A 13,639-nucleotide genomic window follows, 5' to 3' on the forward strand; every position below is an offset into this window, starting at 1 on the left:
TCGCATCTGGCCCTGCTTTAGTGAAATGGCCCCGGCACCTGCAGCAGGAACACAGAGATTGCCAAAGAAAATTTGGTCTCATTTCGCCCCCCGCACCACCTCACCTGATCCAACCCCTCCCCCCTTTCCCCCTTTCCCCCCCTGTTTCTAACCACTGCCACCCTTCCCCCTTTGCAATTTCTCTCTCTATCTTCCCGTTTCCATCCCGCTTTTCTCTTTAAATGTATTAATCTCTCAGGTTTCCTCCTTTTTGTTGTTGTGTCCCTCGCACACCCTCTTTCTCCGCGGCGAAAGAGGGACACCCGCGGTCGCCAGGTCGCACGCGTCCAATCACAACGACGTTAGCGGTGAACGTCGTCCGACAAGCCTCTCGGATTATCACGTGTGCATTTGCAGCTTTGGATACTTGTGCGACACCTGAACGGCAGACGGCGGAAAAAAGGTGAGGAGGAGGAGGCTGCGATGTACGGAAGACGAGAGACGAATACCTCGCCAGCCAATTTGTGACTTTGGTTCCGGACAGACAGCAACTTGTGTTCTCGCTGTATAATTAAGCGATGGAGTGCAGTCAGCAGGGTGTTGATGCTCTTTTCTCCGTCACACGTTCCCTTTCCTTTGCTTCTCTTTGTCTTTTCATAACTCAATCATACACACTCCCACACCCACACACACACGCCGCTGAGTCGTCCCCAGCAACTTAGTGGAAGTGGAGGAGCTCAATGCTCATAATTATACATCAATACAAACATATGTTTCCCAATCACAGATGCCATCCATGTGTGAAATGGGTGTCACACCGTTGGAGGTCTCATTATTGGTGAAGTGTGTGTGTGTGTGTGTGTCCCAACACCTTTGCTGCCACCCACACCGGTCACAGGGACGGTGTAATATACCTTCCGCGTTAATCTCGAGCCGGGGGTTTCGCATGCCGGGCGTACTGCCGCGCATCAGATTCTGTTTTCAATGACTCCCTTTAAGATATGAGGCGCAAAAACAAATCCATCGTTCCTCTGGGGAGGTGTCGGCCAATGCGGATGGATTCATCGTTCCAGGGGACGGCAAGAGACGAGCTGTTCATTGGGCTTTTTTGTGTCACACATCGCATGCCCTTCCGTTTTGGTGAGCGACTGGAGTTTGGATTTGCGAGAGGCTTAACCAGTAGGTACCCAGGTACGAATACTCCTCTGCTCAAGTTATGAGTAACAACATAGGGCCAGTAAAGTCTTCAGGTTCGCTGGGTGAAACTAAAGGATGCAGTATGTTATTTTTGTAAGCGCGGAGCCCGCGATCAAATACTTATTTGGGCAAGATATCATTTTGATATGTCGACACCTGACTTGCCAACCAAAGAATCCAATGCGAACACAATTCACAGGGTGGACAGTATCAATTGAGACTAAGTCATGTTTGGTAAAAGGTATAACTCCCGTTCCTCGTCCACAGGAAGTGCTCATTTAAAAACTTAGGGGGAAAATTGCAGGCTGCTTTCTCAGGCCCTCTACACATGATCATCATCATCATCATCATCATCATCACTTTGCTCCAACGTGAGCCACTGCGGCATGGTCCTACATTTGGACAGATCTTGCCACAGGGACACCCAACTGAAAGAAATGCAGAAGTAACGCAAAAATCCACAGGAGGAATTTTGCAGTGGAGCGTAATATTCCTATCATCTGGCCCATCTCATTCATATCGACGGGGCTCGACAAAAGAAACACCTCCTTGTGGGACGGCAACACATTTCAGCGTCTTCCGAGCATAATTGGCAGGCAATTAGTTCTAGCTAGGTGTTCCTAATAAACGGACAACTTATTTCCATTTGGATTCCTCCGCACTGAGCTCGAAAATAACCCCTTGTCTGCATTTGTGTCTCGAATAAAATTCGATACGTTTGCGCGCAGGCATATTTCTTTACACAAATATATATACATATATATATATCCAAGGCCATGATTGTGTGGGGCTAATTGAAAAATGTTCTCGAAAAATAATCAAATTTAAAAGCTTAAGAATGCATTCGAGGCCCACATGAGAGGCTGCATCGGGGCAAACACACACACACAGGGAGCTTGTCTTGTTGCCGTGGAGTCCGTGACATGGTTTAACAATCTCACAGGATCCTTAAAACGCCCCTGAAGGCTTCATATAATCTCCCCCCCCCCCCTGCTTAATAGGAGATAATACAAGTGCGCACCCCGATGAATCAATATGCAACAGCGGCTTTATTTTGATAATTAATACCAGAGTCGGAAATAGATTTGTGATTTGGCGGGGCAGGTCTGATATGACTCCGGTCTCTCCCCTCTCTCTCTCTCTCTCTCTCTATGCCAGCCAAAGTCTCCGTTCCACTCCGTATCCACATCCCATTGAACTAATCTCATTCATGTCTTTTTCTTCTTCTTCTTCTTCTCCTTCTTCTCCGTAGCGCTAATTCTTTAACGAAAGCCTGTTATCTCATTAAAGGCCCCGCGATGGGATTCGATGGCATCCTGACATCTGTATTCATTCCCCCTCGAAAATTAGTCCTGACACAAATTTAATGAAAAAACACTCCGAAGAGCGGAGATTAGACATCGTGCCAAGTATCACAGAGGGGAGAAGAAGGAGAGGTGGGGGGGGGAATCATCTATTTAGTTTTGGTTACATTTTTGGAAAGGGTGGATTAGCACTGTTCCTTCAGCACCAATAGCTCGGCTGTCGGGGGCCTATAGTGTACCTTCTGCTCGCCTGCTTTGACTCTTTTGTGCTCAGTCCGTAAGTCGGATTGAGACGTGAAGGTGTCTGCAGCACTCCGGCAGGTATTCTGACATCAAATGCTCTTAAGGTAAGACATTGTAAGACAAGACAAAGAGGCCCCTCAACCTCCTGGCCCTCAGAAGATAAACTGAGAACGCAATGGGGACTGGGGAGTGGATTCCCGTCTCCGATCAGCAACCAGCCGACCTCCCGCCTCCTCTTCCGTTCCCCACTCTTCCCTTTGCTCCGCCATCCGCCTTCCCGCGCGCGCCATCACCCCTCGTCAAAAAGCCTGTGTCGGTCGCGTCGCTGATAATTCCCTCTGTTAGTAAAAAAAAAAAAAAAAGAATAGAAAAGATGAAAGCGCTCATGGATGAAAGAAACTCGGATTTAATCTTTCTCGCAGTATTTTCCCTTTCTCTCTCTCTTTCTCTCTCCTGTCGATCGTTTTCTGGGGGTGGGGGGTGGGGGGGAGGGCTAAGGGAAGGGAGGAGGGACAAGTGGATGGGAATGATGGGGAGTAAATAGAAACAGGGGGTAAGCCCATTTGGAGCCACAAAGCCCAGGTGAGGCGAGGTTGTGGACTGGTTCAATAGAATCAGTTTACCCTTCCCAAATGTACACAGTGACCTGATGAAATGTTGGCCTGGACAGGGAGAGAGAGAGAGAGAGAGAGAGAGAGAGAGAGAGAGAGAGCGGCCGCAGCGTAGATAATGAAAAAAAGCCATCGTTTCCACCCGGGCCTCATTCGGCCCCTCGCCACGATAAGGCCCTTTCGGCTCTCGGGTATCTGCAGCCGCAAGGTATGAGAGGTCTGTCATAAAGCAGAGAGAGAGAGACTGCGGGAGGAGCTAAAGGACGACAGGCGGAGGAGGAGTGAAAACAGAGTCGCGTCTGCCTGTGACAGGGACATTCACTCATATGAAATAAAGACAAGGACCTAACTGGTGTCATCCACATGGTGGGTTGGAGTTTGGAAGAAAAGATCCACTGCATATACATTTAAACCAATAACGTCCCCTCACATTAATTTAGCTGTACGTCTTCGTCCAGAACGAAGAATGAAGACATTAACCCCAAAAGTGCAAGAGCACTTGTACTCATGCGAGTACAAGTGCTCCATTCTTTTTTTTTTTGCCGATTTAATGATTCATGGACTAAGTAGCAGTCTGAACAGGTGAGTTTTCAGCCTCTGACGGAAAGTTTGTAGGGTTTCTGCTGTCCTGCCGTCAGTGGGGAGCCTTGTTCCACCGTTGTGGAACCAGGGCAGCAAACGGACGAGATACATCGTCAAGACCTGGCTCAGGAGGAGGGAAAAAACTGTGGAGACCACACATTACTCAATGAAGTAAGACTTGATTTATTTCATCAAAGTCACTTGAAGAAATGTGAGGAACCGAAAAATAACAACACAACGACAGCGTGTCCCAGGTCCTGCCAATATCCAGCAACTTCGCACAGCCATTGAAGAGGAGTGGACCAACATTCCACAGGCCACAATCAACAACCTGGTCAACTCTTTGCGAAGGAGATGTGTTGCACTGCGTGAGGCAAATGGTGGTCCCACCAGATACTGACTGGTTTTCGGACCCCCCCCCCCACCAGTACAGTAAAACTGCACATTTCAGAGTGGCCTTTTATTGTGTCCAGCCTCAGGCACACCTGTGCAATAAGCATGCTGTCTAATCAGCATCTTGATATGCCACACCTGTGAGGTGGATGGATTATCTTGATATGCCACACCTGTGAGGTGGATGGATGATCTTGATATGCCACACCTGTGAGGTGGATGGATTATCTCATGCTCACTAACAGATTTAGAAAGATTTGTGAACAATATTTGAGAGAAATAAGCCTTTTGTGTACATAGAAAAAGTCTTAGATCTTTGAGTTCAGCTCATGAAAAATGGGGCCAAAAACAAAAGTGTTGCGTTTATCATTTTGTTCAGTGTATATATATATATATATATATATGGGTGGCAGTCAGTCAATCAACACAGGTCCAGCCAATTCCTCTGATCAGCCACTCCTGATTGGCAACCCAGCAGGAAGTGGACCTTTGGGGCCATCACACCCCCGACCTTAAGATTGAGATCCCACCTCAGACTCTGAAACAATCAAATATTTGAGATTCAATATTAAACAAATTTCTAATTCATTATGATACCAACATACATACATAAAAACCCTTCATGCACTGAACATCTACCCATCACCCCCAATACCCCCCTCCCAAATCTTCCTGACCCAGCAACCTTGGCTCCTGGAGGCAATTTTTAAACTACATAAAAAACAGGATATTGGGATAAAAAGATTAGGCAAGACTATCAAAAGAGATCTCACGATCTCTCATTTTGTTGGACTTCCTGGCAAATGGCATTTCAATCAACCTTAAAATGGGGGGGGGGGGGGGTCAACAAGCGGTAGCAGAACCAAAAACCCGGTCACCAGCACTGAATCCCTGTCGCTCTGCAGGTCAAACAACCTTTTCATTTTTTCTTTTTCCTGACAGACTTGTAATTTCCGTTTTGCCATCTCACCAGCCTGAACCACTGAATGCGTCACCACGAGGAGTCACACATTCCAAACAAGAAGGAAGGTTGGCATAACCAGATCATAGATGTCTTTCAGAGACTGGTCCCCTCTCTGTTCTTCCACCTGCAAGTGGCCAAAGAAAAACAACTAACTTAAATATCTTAAAATTAAGAAACCAAAATAATGACGCAACCTAAATCATACGTCCGAGAGAGACAGACAGACAGACTGACTGCTCAGGATCATGGTTGGAGGTCAATCAACACAGATGCAGCCAATTCCCCAGATCAGCCACTCCTCTGATTGGCAACACAGCAGGAAATGGACCTTTGGGGCCATCACCATATACAATATATATATATATATATATATATATATATATATATATATATATGTATATAACAGCAGCCAAGGTTGCTGGAAGACTTTGTGATGCAACTGCACAACTCCTCTCACTGTACTCAGCGAGTCAGGGAGCACTGGTGGTAGGCCGCAGATCTGATTATCTGCCGCTTGTCTGGCCCGGATAGATGAAATGGAAGATGGGAAGAGAGGCGAAGACAGACAGCGGGTGAGGAGGGGAGTGAAAGGAGGATATGACAGCATCAGACACAAGCAATTGAATCACCTGTGACTCAATTATGATTTTAATGAAGAATAAAAAATTGAATAGAGCAAATTACAGAAAAGATGAAGTGAAGAATAAAAAAAGACATAGAAGGAAGAGAAGCACTTATTCTTTGCCCCCACACGCAGAGAACACACTAAGGTCATAATAACATTCATTATATAACCGTCTTCCTTTCCGTAATTGCTCATTTGGATATTGACCTGCAGTGATTTGAAAACTTTTGAAGTGTGGACTTCGAGTTTTGTTCCTAAATTAAATTTCCAACATTGCTTTTGTAAATACCGCTTTTAAGGGGGGCAGCAAGCGATTCCAAAGCAATACACGTTTTGTAAAAATCTGCGAATATTTCCCCTCCGTCCTTTAGATGTCGGTACTTTGTGTGTCCAGGCTCTGTAAAAATAACAATAAAATGGTGCGGACCGCACCACACTGCAGTGCGAGTGCAGTTTGTAAACATCACTCGACGACACCTTAAGAGGACCTGCTAGCGCTGCAACTCCGTGGATTTGGACTAGTGGTTTGCGCGCCGGACTCCCATACTCGAAGACCGGGTACTGCGGCCCCCGGCAAGAGCGGCAAAATCACAACAACAATAACAAAGGGAGAGAGACAAGCTCGCTCCAACATTCGCTTGCTGCCCCTTTAAGGCAACAAAAGAATGACACATCTCACCACCTTAGACTTTCTGTTGAATTGTTGTAAAAGCACATCGTCCCAGGAGGGGTGTGCGGCATTAGCGGAGGTGTGGGCATAGGGGATGGTGGGGGGGCGGGTTGTTCGATTTTATAGCCCGCAGCTAGCTCCCCGGCCCGACTTCACCAGCTGGGGCAAGGGGGAAGCCCGTACGGCAGCCGAGCATGGCTCCGGCCAGCCCGGGCTCATATGTATGGAAAGCGCAAGGTCTGGAGAAGGGAAGTCACAGGGGGGTCACGCTAGTCGGAGAGGCAGCCCGGGGTCCTGGTGCAGGTTAGAAGGTTCTTGGTTTTCGGGAGAGTGGGGCTAATTTCTTCTACTTGGATGAGCAAAGGCCTGAATAATTGCGCCCCCTGGGTTGGCCTCTGGGTAATGTGGAGGCAGAGCAAGCAGAGTGTACCAATGAGGAGCACCAAACGGGGGGGGGGGGTTCAGGGGAGAGGTGGGGGTGGGATAAGGTGCCCATCTTTTCATAGATTTCTTTTATGTTTTCAGAGCTTATCTCATGAAATTTCAAACACATTTTTAGACATGATTATAAGACCTTTCATACTACATTGTGTGCTTGATTCAGTAACGTTATATGCAAGCAACATACAGGCAGGGGCATGGTTGGATTTCTACATCAGGCGCAGTCACATGCCTTAGCTGTGATGAAAACATTGGCATATATTGCCTGTATCCACATGTATATTCATACATGAAATCTTTAAAATGCTGAATACTGCCATTACCCCAACAACCCAATGGAATTCACTAGTACAGAAATAAAAACTTTCGTGGAAAAGAAAAAAAAGCGTCACAGAGTTGAGTTGTGTCTTAGATTGTTCCCTCAGACGTCTTTGTTGCAACTGTGGTAATTGTTGCAGACAGCTCTATCTCCTGAGGACAAAGACCAAGTGTGATGATGTGGCCACTGGTGGTGATGAAGTGCGCGTGTGTGTGTGTGTGTGTGTGTGTGTGTGTGTGTGTGTGTGTGTGTGAGTCCAAGGCTGACAGCTACAGCAGCACCGCATCCACCCTCGGAGCCCCGCGTAATGAATCTGCCACGATCTGGCTCTTGAAAAGATTGAAACCAGGTGATATGACTGGATCTCCTCGTATCCGTGAGAACACAAAGATCACCCTTTAAAGCCCACGAACGCGTTGCAGTTGGCGGCGTGGCGATGGGAGTGGAGGTGACAGAGACGTTTGAACGCGGCGAGGGCAGGGGGGTGGGGGGGGAAGTGAATGTGACATGCTCAGGTGTAATTACACTCACCTAGTTCACAGCGGAGATTAAGAAAGAGAAGGGAGCGTCAGACGAGAAGTAATATTGAAAGACTCACTAGATGAGCAGTGTCAACTTGTCTTTCTCCCTGCCCCCCCCCCCCCCACTTTACCTTCCCCTTCTCTCCCTATTGTCACCCTCATCTCAAGGTCTCACTTCTGTTTGCCTTTTTTCCAATTATCAAGGTGTGACTGTGTGCTTCCAATCCCCCCCCCCCTCCTTGAAATATAAAAATTAATACTGAACTTGAAGAAAACAAAAAGTCATGTTCTTTTGTTTGCCAGGGAAATTACAGTTTAATTAAAAGTCGGATTTGAACACTTTGCTTTTATGTTGTGGGGCATCATTGTGTAAGGACTTGGGACGAGGGACTATCCTGAGACAACACTGCCCTCTGGTGGCTGTAGTGTGTTTTACAGTGATGCCCCTGAAGTGGCCTCCTGACAGCAAATGGATTATGACAGTCTCATTTATTATTATCTCCACCCCTGTGACCCAGTGTGTCAGAGCATCAACCCTGACGTCCCAGTGACAGGCAGGCCCGGCTCACTCCCAGTCTCTCCATTTTTGTTTTTGTCAAAACTGATGTATCAATTATAATAAAATCAAGAGGGAGTGCATCAGGGGCTTTAATCATAATGGGATCTGTTAAATAGATTAGAAAAAAATCATTTATAGTGACCGATTTCCAATTAAGGATTCCAATTATCTTCACCGAACGGAAAGATCCACATTTGTGGATTTGGTCTTGATCCCTGGTCATCACTGAGTGACCCCTGTCAATCTGACGATGTGCGGCGATCAGTTTCCGTCAGCGGTGGTTCTTAACTCCACCTACTTTGGTCCTGCTGTAAATTTAAAAAAGATGATATTAAGAGTGGATCGTCTACAGTTTAGAGGGACGTTTCACGTTCAGGAATTTCCTCTTTCGTCTCGTCCCGCTGAATCATCCGCCCAGCCAGGACGGAGAGCAGGCCGGCCAGCAGGCAGAAGAAGATGGCCGCCGGAGCCAGGAGGAAGGAGGGGCCGTGCTGGACGTGGAGATGGAAGGAGGGGCAGCTGGAGAGACTGCGGCGGAGGGCAAACTGCTCCAGAGTGTCCAGGACCTGGACCCACATCAGATACATCAGCACCACCGCCAGCAGACACAGGCCTGACGGGCACACGGAGAGAACGGGGGTATAACTGGTACGGCAGGGATTTGGGATTAAGCCCAAATTGGTACATAATTCCTCAGGGGCGGATTTTAATGGCATTTATTAATTAATTTGCCATAATGACCATCAGAATTGCTGATGTCAGCATACTGTATATGTCGCCGCGTTAGCTGTGCCGGGTGGACCAAACGAACAAAAAGATGAAGATTTGTTTTCCCTATTAAACATCAAATCCCAGTCACCGCCTGTTACATGAGAACATACAGCGGTTGAATTTGATTTGCTCTTCACGTGTTCCCTGGATTTCTGCAGCATGTTGTCAAGTCAATGCATGTGCTCAGTTGAAAAGTTGAAACTAACTTCAAGGTCACTCCCTTGACCTGGATATTTCTAAAGGCCTTGGCATAACACCAACTTGCACTCTCTGCACTTTGGAATCTTAGTTTTACAATGTTGCCTGGAAGATTTAACACGTACCTGGTTTAAAATGATTCAAAAGACGTTGGATTCATATGTTTCACTTATTAATTTTCACATATTCGAAATGTATAATCAAATATTTTCATATCTTATGTTTAGTCACGTCATGTACCTGCTTTTTTATCTTGAAACAAAGTCATGGTTACAATATTATCATAATGATAGTATATTTCCTTAGCGTTTGCTTCTAAGCTGCTCAAGAAATGGTATTTTTTTCTTCTATTTGTTAAATATCCCGCAGTTTTTGTTCAAAGTTGCTTTTTTCTGCTTGTCTCTCTTTCCTCACACTGTTGCACAGCAGTTCTTGTGTTTTGTGTTTTTTACTGAACCAATTCCACAGCAGGTGATGTTTTCTCTGCAGGATTTTTTTTCTCACTGCTAATGAAAAATAATAATTTCTGACGTACTCGAGATGACAGGGGAAAATGCTGTTGCAGCTGTTTTGTTTGTGTTAAATAAGAGAAAGGCTGTTTCTGCACTGAGGTCCAGCGGCTGGCCAAAATGAACTTTTCACTCATTTCCAGAGCGTACTACTACTAATTTGTTTTTTCAGCAGCTGAATCTCACATTTTATACACGACACACTTTCCAATCGTCACATATTGACAACCCTTAGATTTCACATCTGGGACTTGAACTGTGATTGAGCAGATCTTGGCTCGCGAGTAATGTTTTCTACGTGCGGATATTGAGCAGGACGTGTGATTTATGCTCAGAGACAGCGATGACGTCCAAGCGGTTTGGCAGTCACGACGCAGCAGGCGTCTGGATCTGCTGAGGCAGAAGATATTGATTACGGGTGATGGGTCGTCCTGGAAGGCCGCTTCAAAAGTCGACACCCGGCGGTCCCCTGCGGAATCTAAACTCTCTAAAACTATAATCCTGAGTGAAAGCAAAAGCTTTGGGGAGAGGGGAAACGATGCAGCCAAGAGGTGAACTGCAATCTTTTGAAGATTGTACAGAAAACACAGGAAAGAGTGACTCTCTCACTCACGCACACGCACGCACCTATCAAACATGAGCTCGAGCAGGCTGTTTAAGGTCAATTACATCCAATAAAAAAAATATAGACACTAACTATTCATGAAGAAAAGTTTGCCCACGAGCCATTTCAAAATTGAACCTAAAATAAATTAGTACTTTCCACACAAACAAATGACATAATGTAGTTGCTTTGGATTACACATGTAGCTGTCTTGAAAAATAGAGGATTATATATATATATATATATAAACAGTATATTGTGCGGCAAAACATTGTTCAGGCCAACAGAACTTGAACCAACATATTGAAACAGTCTAGTTAATAATTTGGGGTTTGAGAAAGTGAAGACGTGATCTGCAGCCTTTTTCAGCGCTTGGCTGCGAAAAACTTCTGAGCCACGTGTTTCATACCACGGACACAGCTGGACTCCTCATTCCCGTCATGTCCACATGACATTAGTGCGAAGCTTAGGAGCTCATGACAACATGCAGCCGCTAGTGTTGGCACGTTATATTTCATTTTATATTCTGATGTCTAACTAGTCAGTATATGGTAAACCACAGAATCGAGTCAATCTTCATTGGCACTGTACGGTCTCCTACTGTGCTGCGTCTTGGTAACTTCGGCTGTCCGAACTACTTTAAATCGCTGCCTATGTAGACTTTTGAAAGAAATTCATGATGGCATGTCTCGGATTTGCTTGTGATGGCATCACGAAATTTAATATCAACAAACCCCCCCGTCCCCCGTCCCCCCCAAAAGAAAAAACATTATCTCATGAAACAATTAAGCTTCTGTTAGGAGAAGTAAAGTGGAAAATAAATACATTTCCAGGTGCCATTCATGGGTCTTGGCCACTTATACAAGCAACACCTTGTGCATGAGCAGATTCAAACAGCTGAAGGCAATGCTGTCAACAAGTGGAGTCTACCGGACAATGCACATTGAAAATAAAGACTAAAACTTTTAGTTACACGTTTAATTTCTGGTCAACACTGCACCGTATTCCCATAGAAATCTGACGGCAAATTTGTTCAAGTTGAGTTACTTTGAAATCCAAGTGTTAATTGTGTTTTACCGCGGTATGAGTCAATCAGAGGAGAGACTCGAGAATGCCGTCTCAGCGGGATCTTTTGATCTCAACATGTTGCTCACACAGCTCGGAGATAGATCAGATCGTTTTGCATATGGCTGTGCATGACAGTTATACCTTCTGTCTCATGTAACAACATGTTTGCTGATGTTGGAAGTTTCCTTATATTCCTCAAACATCATTTGCTATCAAAAAAGGTAAGCCTCTGCTTCCACAGTTTTTTAATAACAAAGTTATACATTTTTTGGTGTCTCATGTAATCTCACCAATAAACAGAAATTCCCATGTCAAGTTCCTGGTTTGATTGATTGAAAACATTCACATATGTTTTAATATAGTATGATATATAATTTAATATATATATTTTTTGCTTTACAACTTTTATTTAATAACTTTAATATCATTTACTATAATGACAAGTTGAGTCCTGTAAGTTTCACTATTTTGTGTGTGTGTGTGTGGGTTTGTGTGTGTGTGTGTGTGTGTGTATCCTTACCGCCACAAAGCTGAAGGGCCCCACCCACTTTAAAAAGTTTGTGATTGGTCAGTGGGCAGGCGCAGATGAGGACAAACGCACCAGTGACGACAGCGGCCACACCCGAGACGAGAAAGATGCTCCAGAAGGTCCTGAAAACTGACGGGAAGGCGAGAGCTTGCAATTCATGAAAAATCATCATTCAAAAAAAAATGTTTAAATGAATACCAACCAATGGCAGAGTGATGCTCAAAGAGCTCTTCGGGTAAACGGTGTGTGTCCGCCCGTGTTCTCGCTGGCTCGTGAACAGGAAACGGGAAGAGGAAAGCGGCCTGGCAAATCTTTGATGAGGGCTGATTTGCTGAAAATTTAAAAATAAAAAAAAATTCTTTGCAAATCGAATTTTCGCTGATAATCTCGGAAGCATGACAGTTTAGCGAAGGCTCTCACAGATCCAAAGGTCCCACGTGGAGTACTCATGGGAAGTGACCGCGAAGGAGCACCGCCAAAAGAGACCTTGGTGAAAGAGCCTCACCCCGTCTCCCGCCTTCTGAATCCAAACAAAAACAAAAGGTCATAATTATGTTGGAAGGGGGGAAAAGTGTCCTTTTTGAAAGGATTTGAAAATATTTTTTAAGAGTATACGTATACGCAACTTTTTTTTCTTGTAATATAAAAATTGAAAACTATTGCTACAGTATGTGCTCTCAGGGAATACTTAGGCATAATAATCCAATCAAACTCGCCCGCATAATATTAAGACTTTATTTTGTGAAATATTGTATTTTTCCTGAAATATTTTCTAAATATTCATGTTCTTTGTTTTCTCCTATAATATGATATATGAATAAAAATACTATACTTTTCACTCTTGATATTTCTCAAAATGTTATCTTTTATCCAAATGTCACCTATGCCTCAAAATAGGATTTCTTGATTAAAACTGTTTTTGCTTGTGATATTGTGACTTAATCCTCAAAGTTTTGTTATTTCCAACAGGGGCCGCAACTGCTGCACTGCTCATCCACCAAAACAATATTGTCTTTATTGTATATATTCCTAACCATTTTTTCTAAAATCATAATTTTATTCTTTTATTTAATCTAAATGACACTGTTTTCTAATGCCTTTCTTTGAATTGTTGTCTTAAGTATTTAAATATTGCCCCCCCCTCCAACAGGCCACCTACCCCATGCCTGTCCTCCGGCCGGCGGCAGGACTCGACAGCCAGCAGCCAGTACTCCGTCCCGCAGCAGAACAGCACGAGCAGAAATCCCACAGCCCCAAAGAACAAAGCCAAGAAGAGGAGCAGCGTCTTCTTTTCCGCACGGGACATGTCTCCGTCTGTTGATCTCTCTGGGGCTTTCTTCTTGTTAAAAGTCGGTCTCCCTCTTTCTTTACACCGTCCGTCTTTGCTTTCATGTTCAAATACATTCGGATTTACTCTGGTCCAGTGTTTCCCCTTCCACGCGGACCAATCGGGCGCATGTAGTAGCTGAATGAAAATAAATGTTTGCATCATGCGTCGGTCAGTTGGAAGGGATACAGTTACAGTGTTGCTCCCACAAAAATAGACGCCACA

The 13,639-nt window shown here is 44.9% G+C and overlaps 1 protein-coding gene across 2 annotated transcripts; it reads right to left on the reverse strand.

The window, feature by feature from the left end:
- Positions 1-8,000: 8,000 nt before the first annotated feature.
- LOC118310389 (transmembrane protein 182-like) lies at positions 8,001-13,579 on the reverse strand. 2 transcript variants are annotated; one of them, XM_035633308.2, is made up of 5 exons: positions 13,247-13,579; positions 12,508-12,604; positions 12,290-12,418; positions 12,079-12,216; positions 8,001-9,021 (listed from the first exon to the last, which is right to left on the reverse strand). In XM_035633308.2, exons 1-5 carry the CDS (start codon positions 13,577-13,579, stop codon positions 8,762-8,764), a joined length of 957 nt encoding a protein of 318 aa, XP_035489201.1. In that variant the 3' UTR covers positions 8,001-8,761. The 2 variants fall into 2 exon arrangements, with proteins under 2 accessions (XP_035489201.1, XP_035489193.1); XM_035633300.2 differs by having other exon boundaries at positions 8,002-9,021; positions 12,508-12,607.
- Positions 13,580-13,639: the final 60 nt, after the last annotated feature.

The sequence above is a fragment of the Scophthalmus maximus genome, chromosome 1 (assembly GCF_022379125.1).
Source record: "Scophthalmus maximus strain ysfricsl-2021 chromosome 1, ASM2237912v1, whole genome shotgun sequence".
Taxonomy (NCBI): Eukaryota; Metazoa; Chordata; class Actinopteri; order Pleuronectiformes; family Scophthalmidae; genus Scophthalmus; species Scophthalmus maximus.

Bases quoted from the DNA above. Each gene is read 5' to 3' on its own strand.
- LOC118310389 (XM_035633300.2), bottom strand. From the start codon at position 13,579: ATGATGCAAACATTTATTTTCATTCAGCTACTACATGCGCCCGATTGG. The intron at 12,217-12,289 runs GTTGGTATTCAT...CCTTCCCGTCAG, and splicing joins TGAGCATCACTCTGCCATTG to TTTTCAGGACCTTCTGGAGC. The intron at 9,022-12,078 runs GTAAGGATACAC...TGTGCCCGTCAG, and splicing joins GGCCCTTCAGCTTTGTGGCG to GCCTGTGTCTGCTGGCGGTG.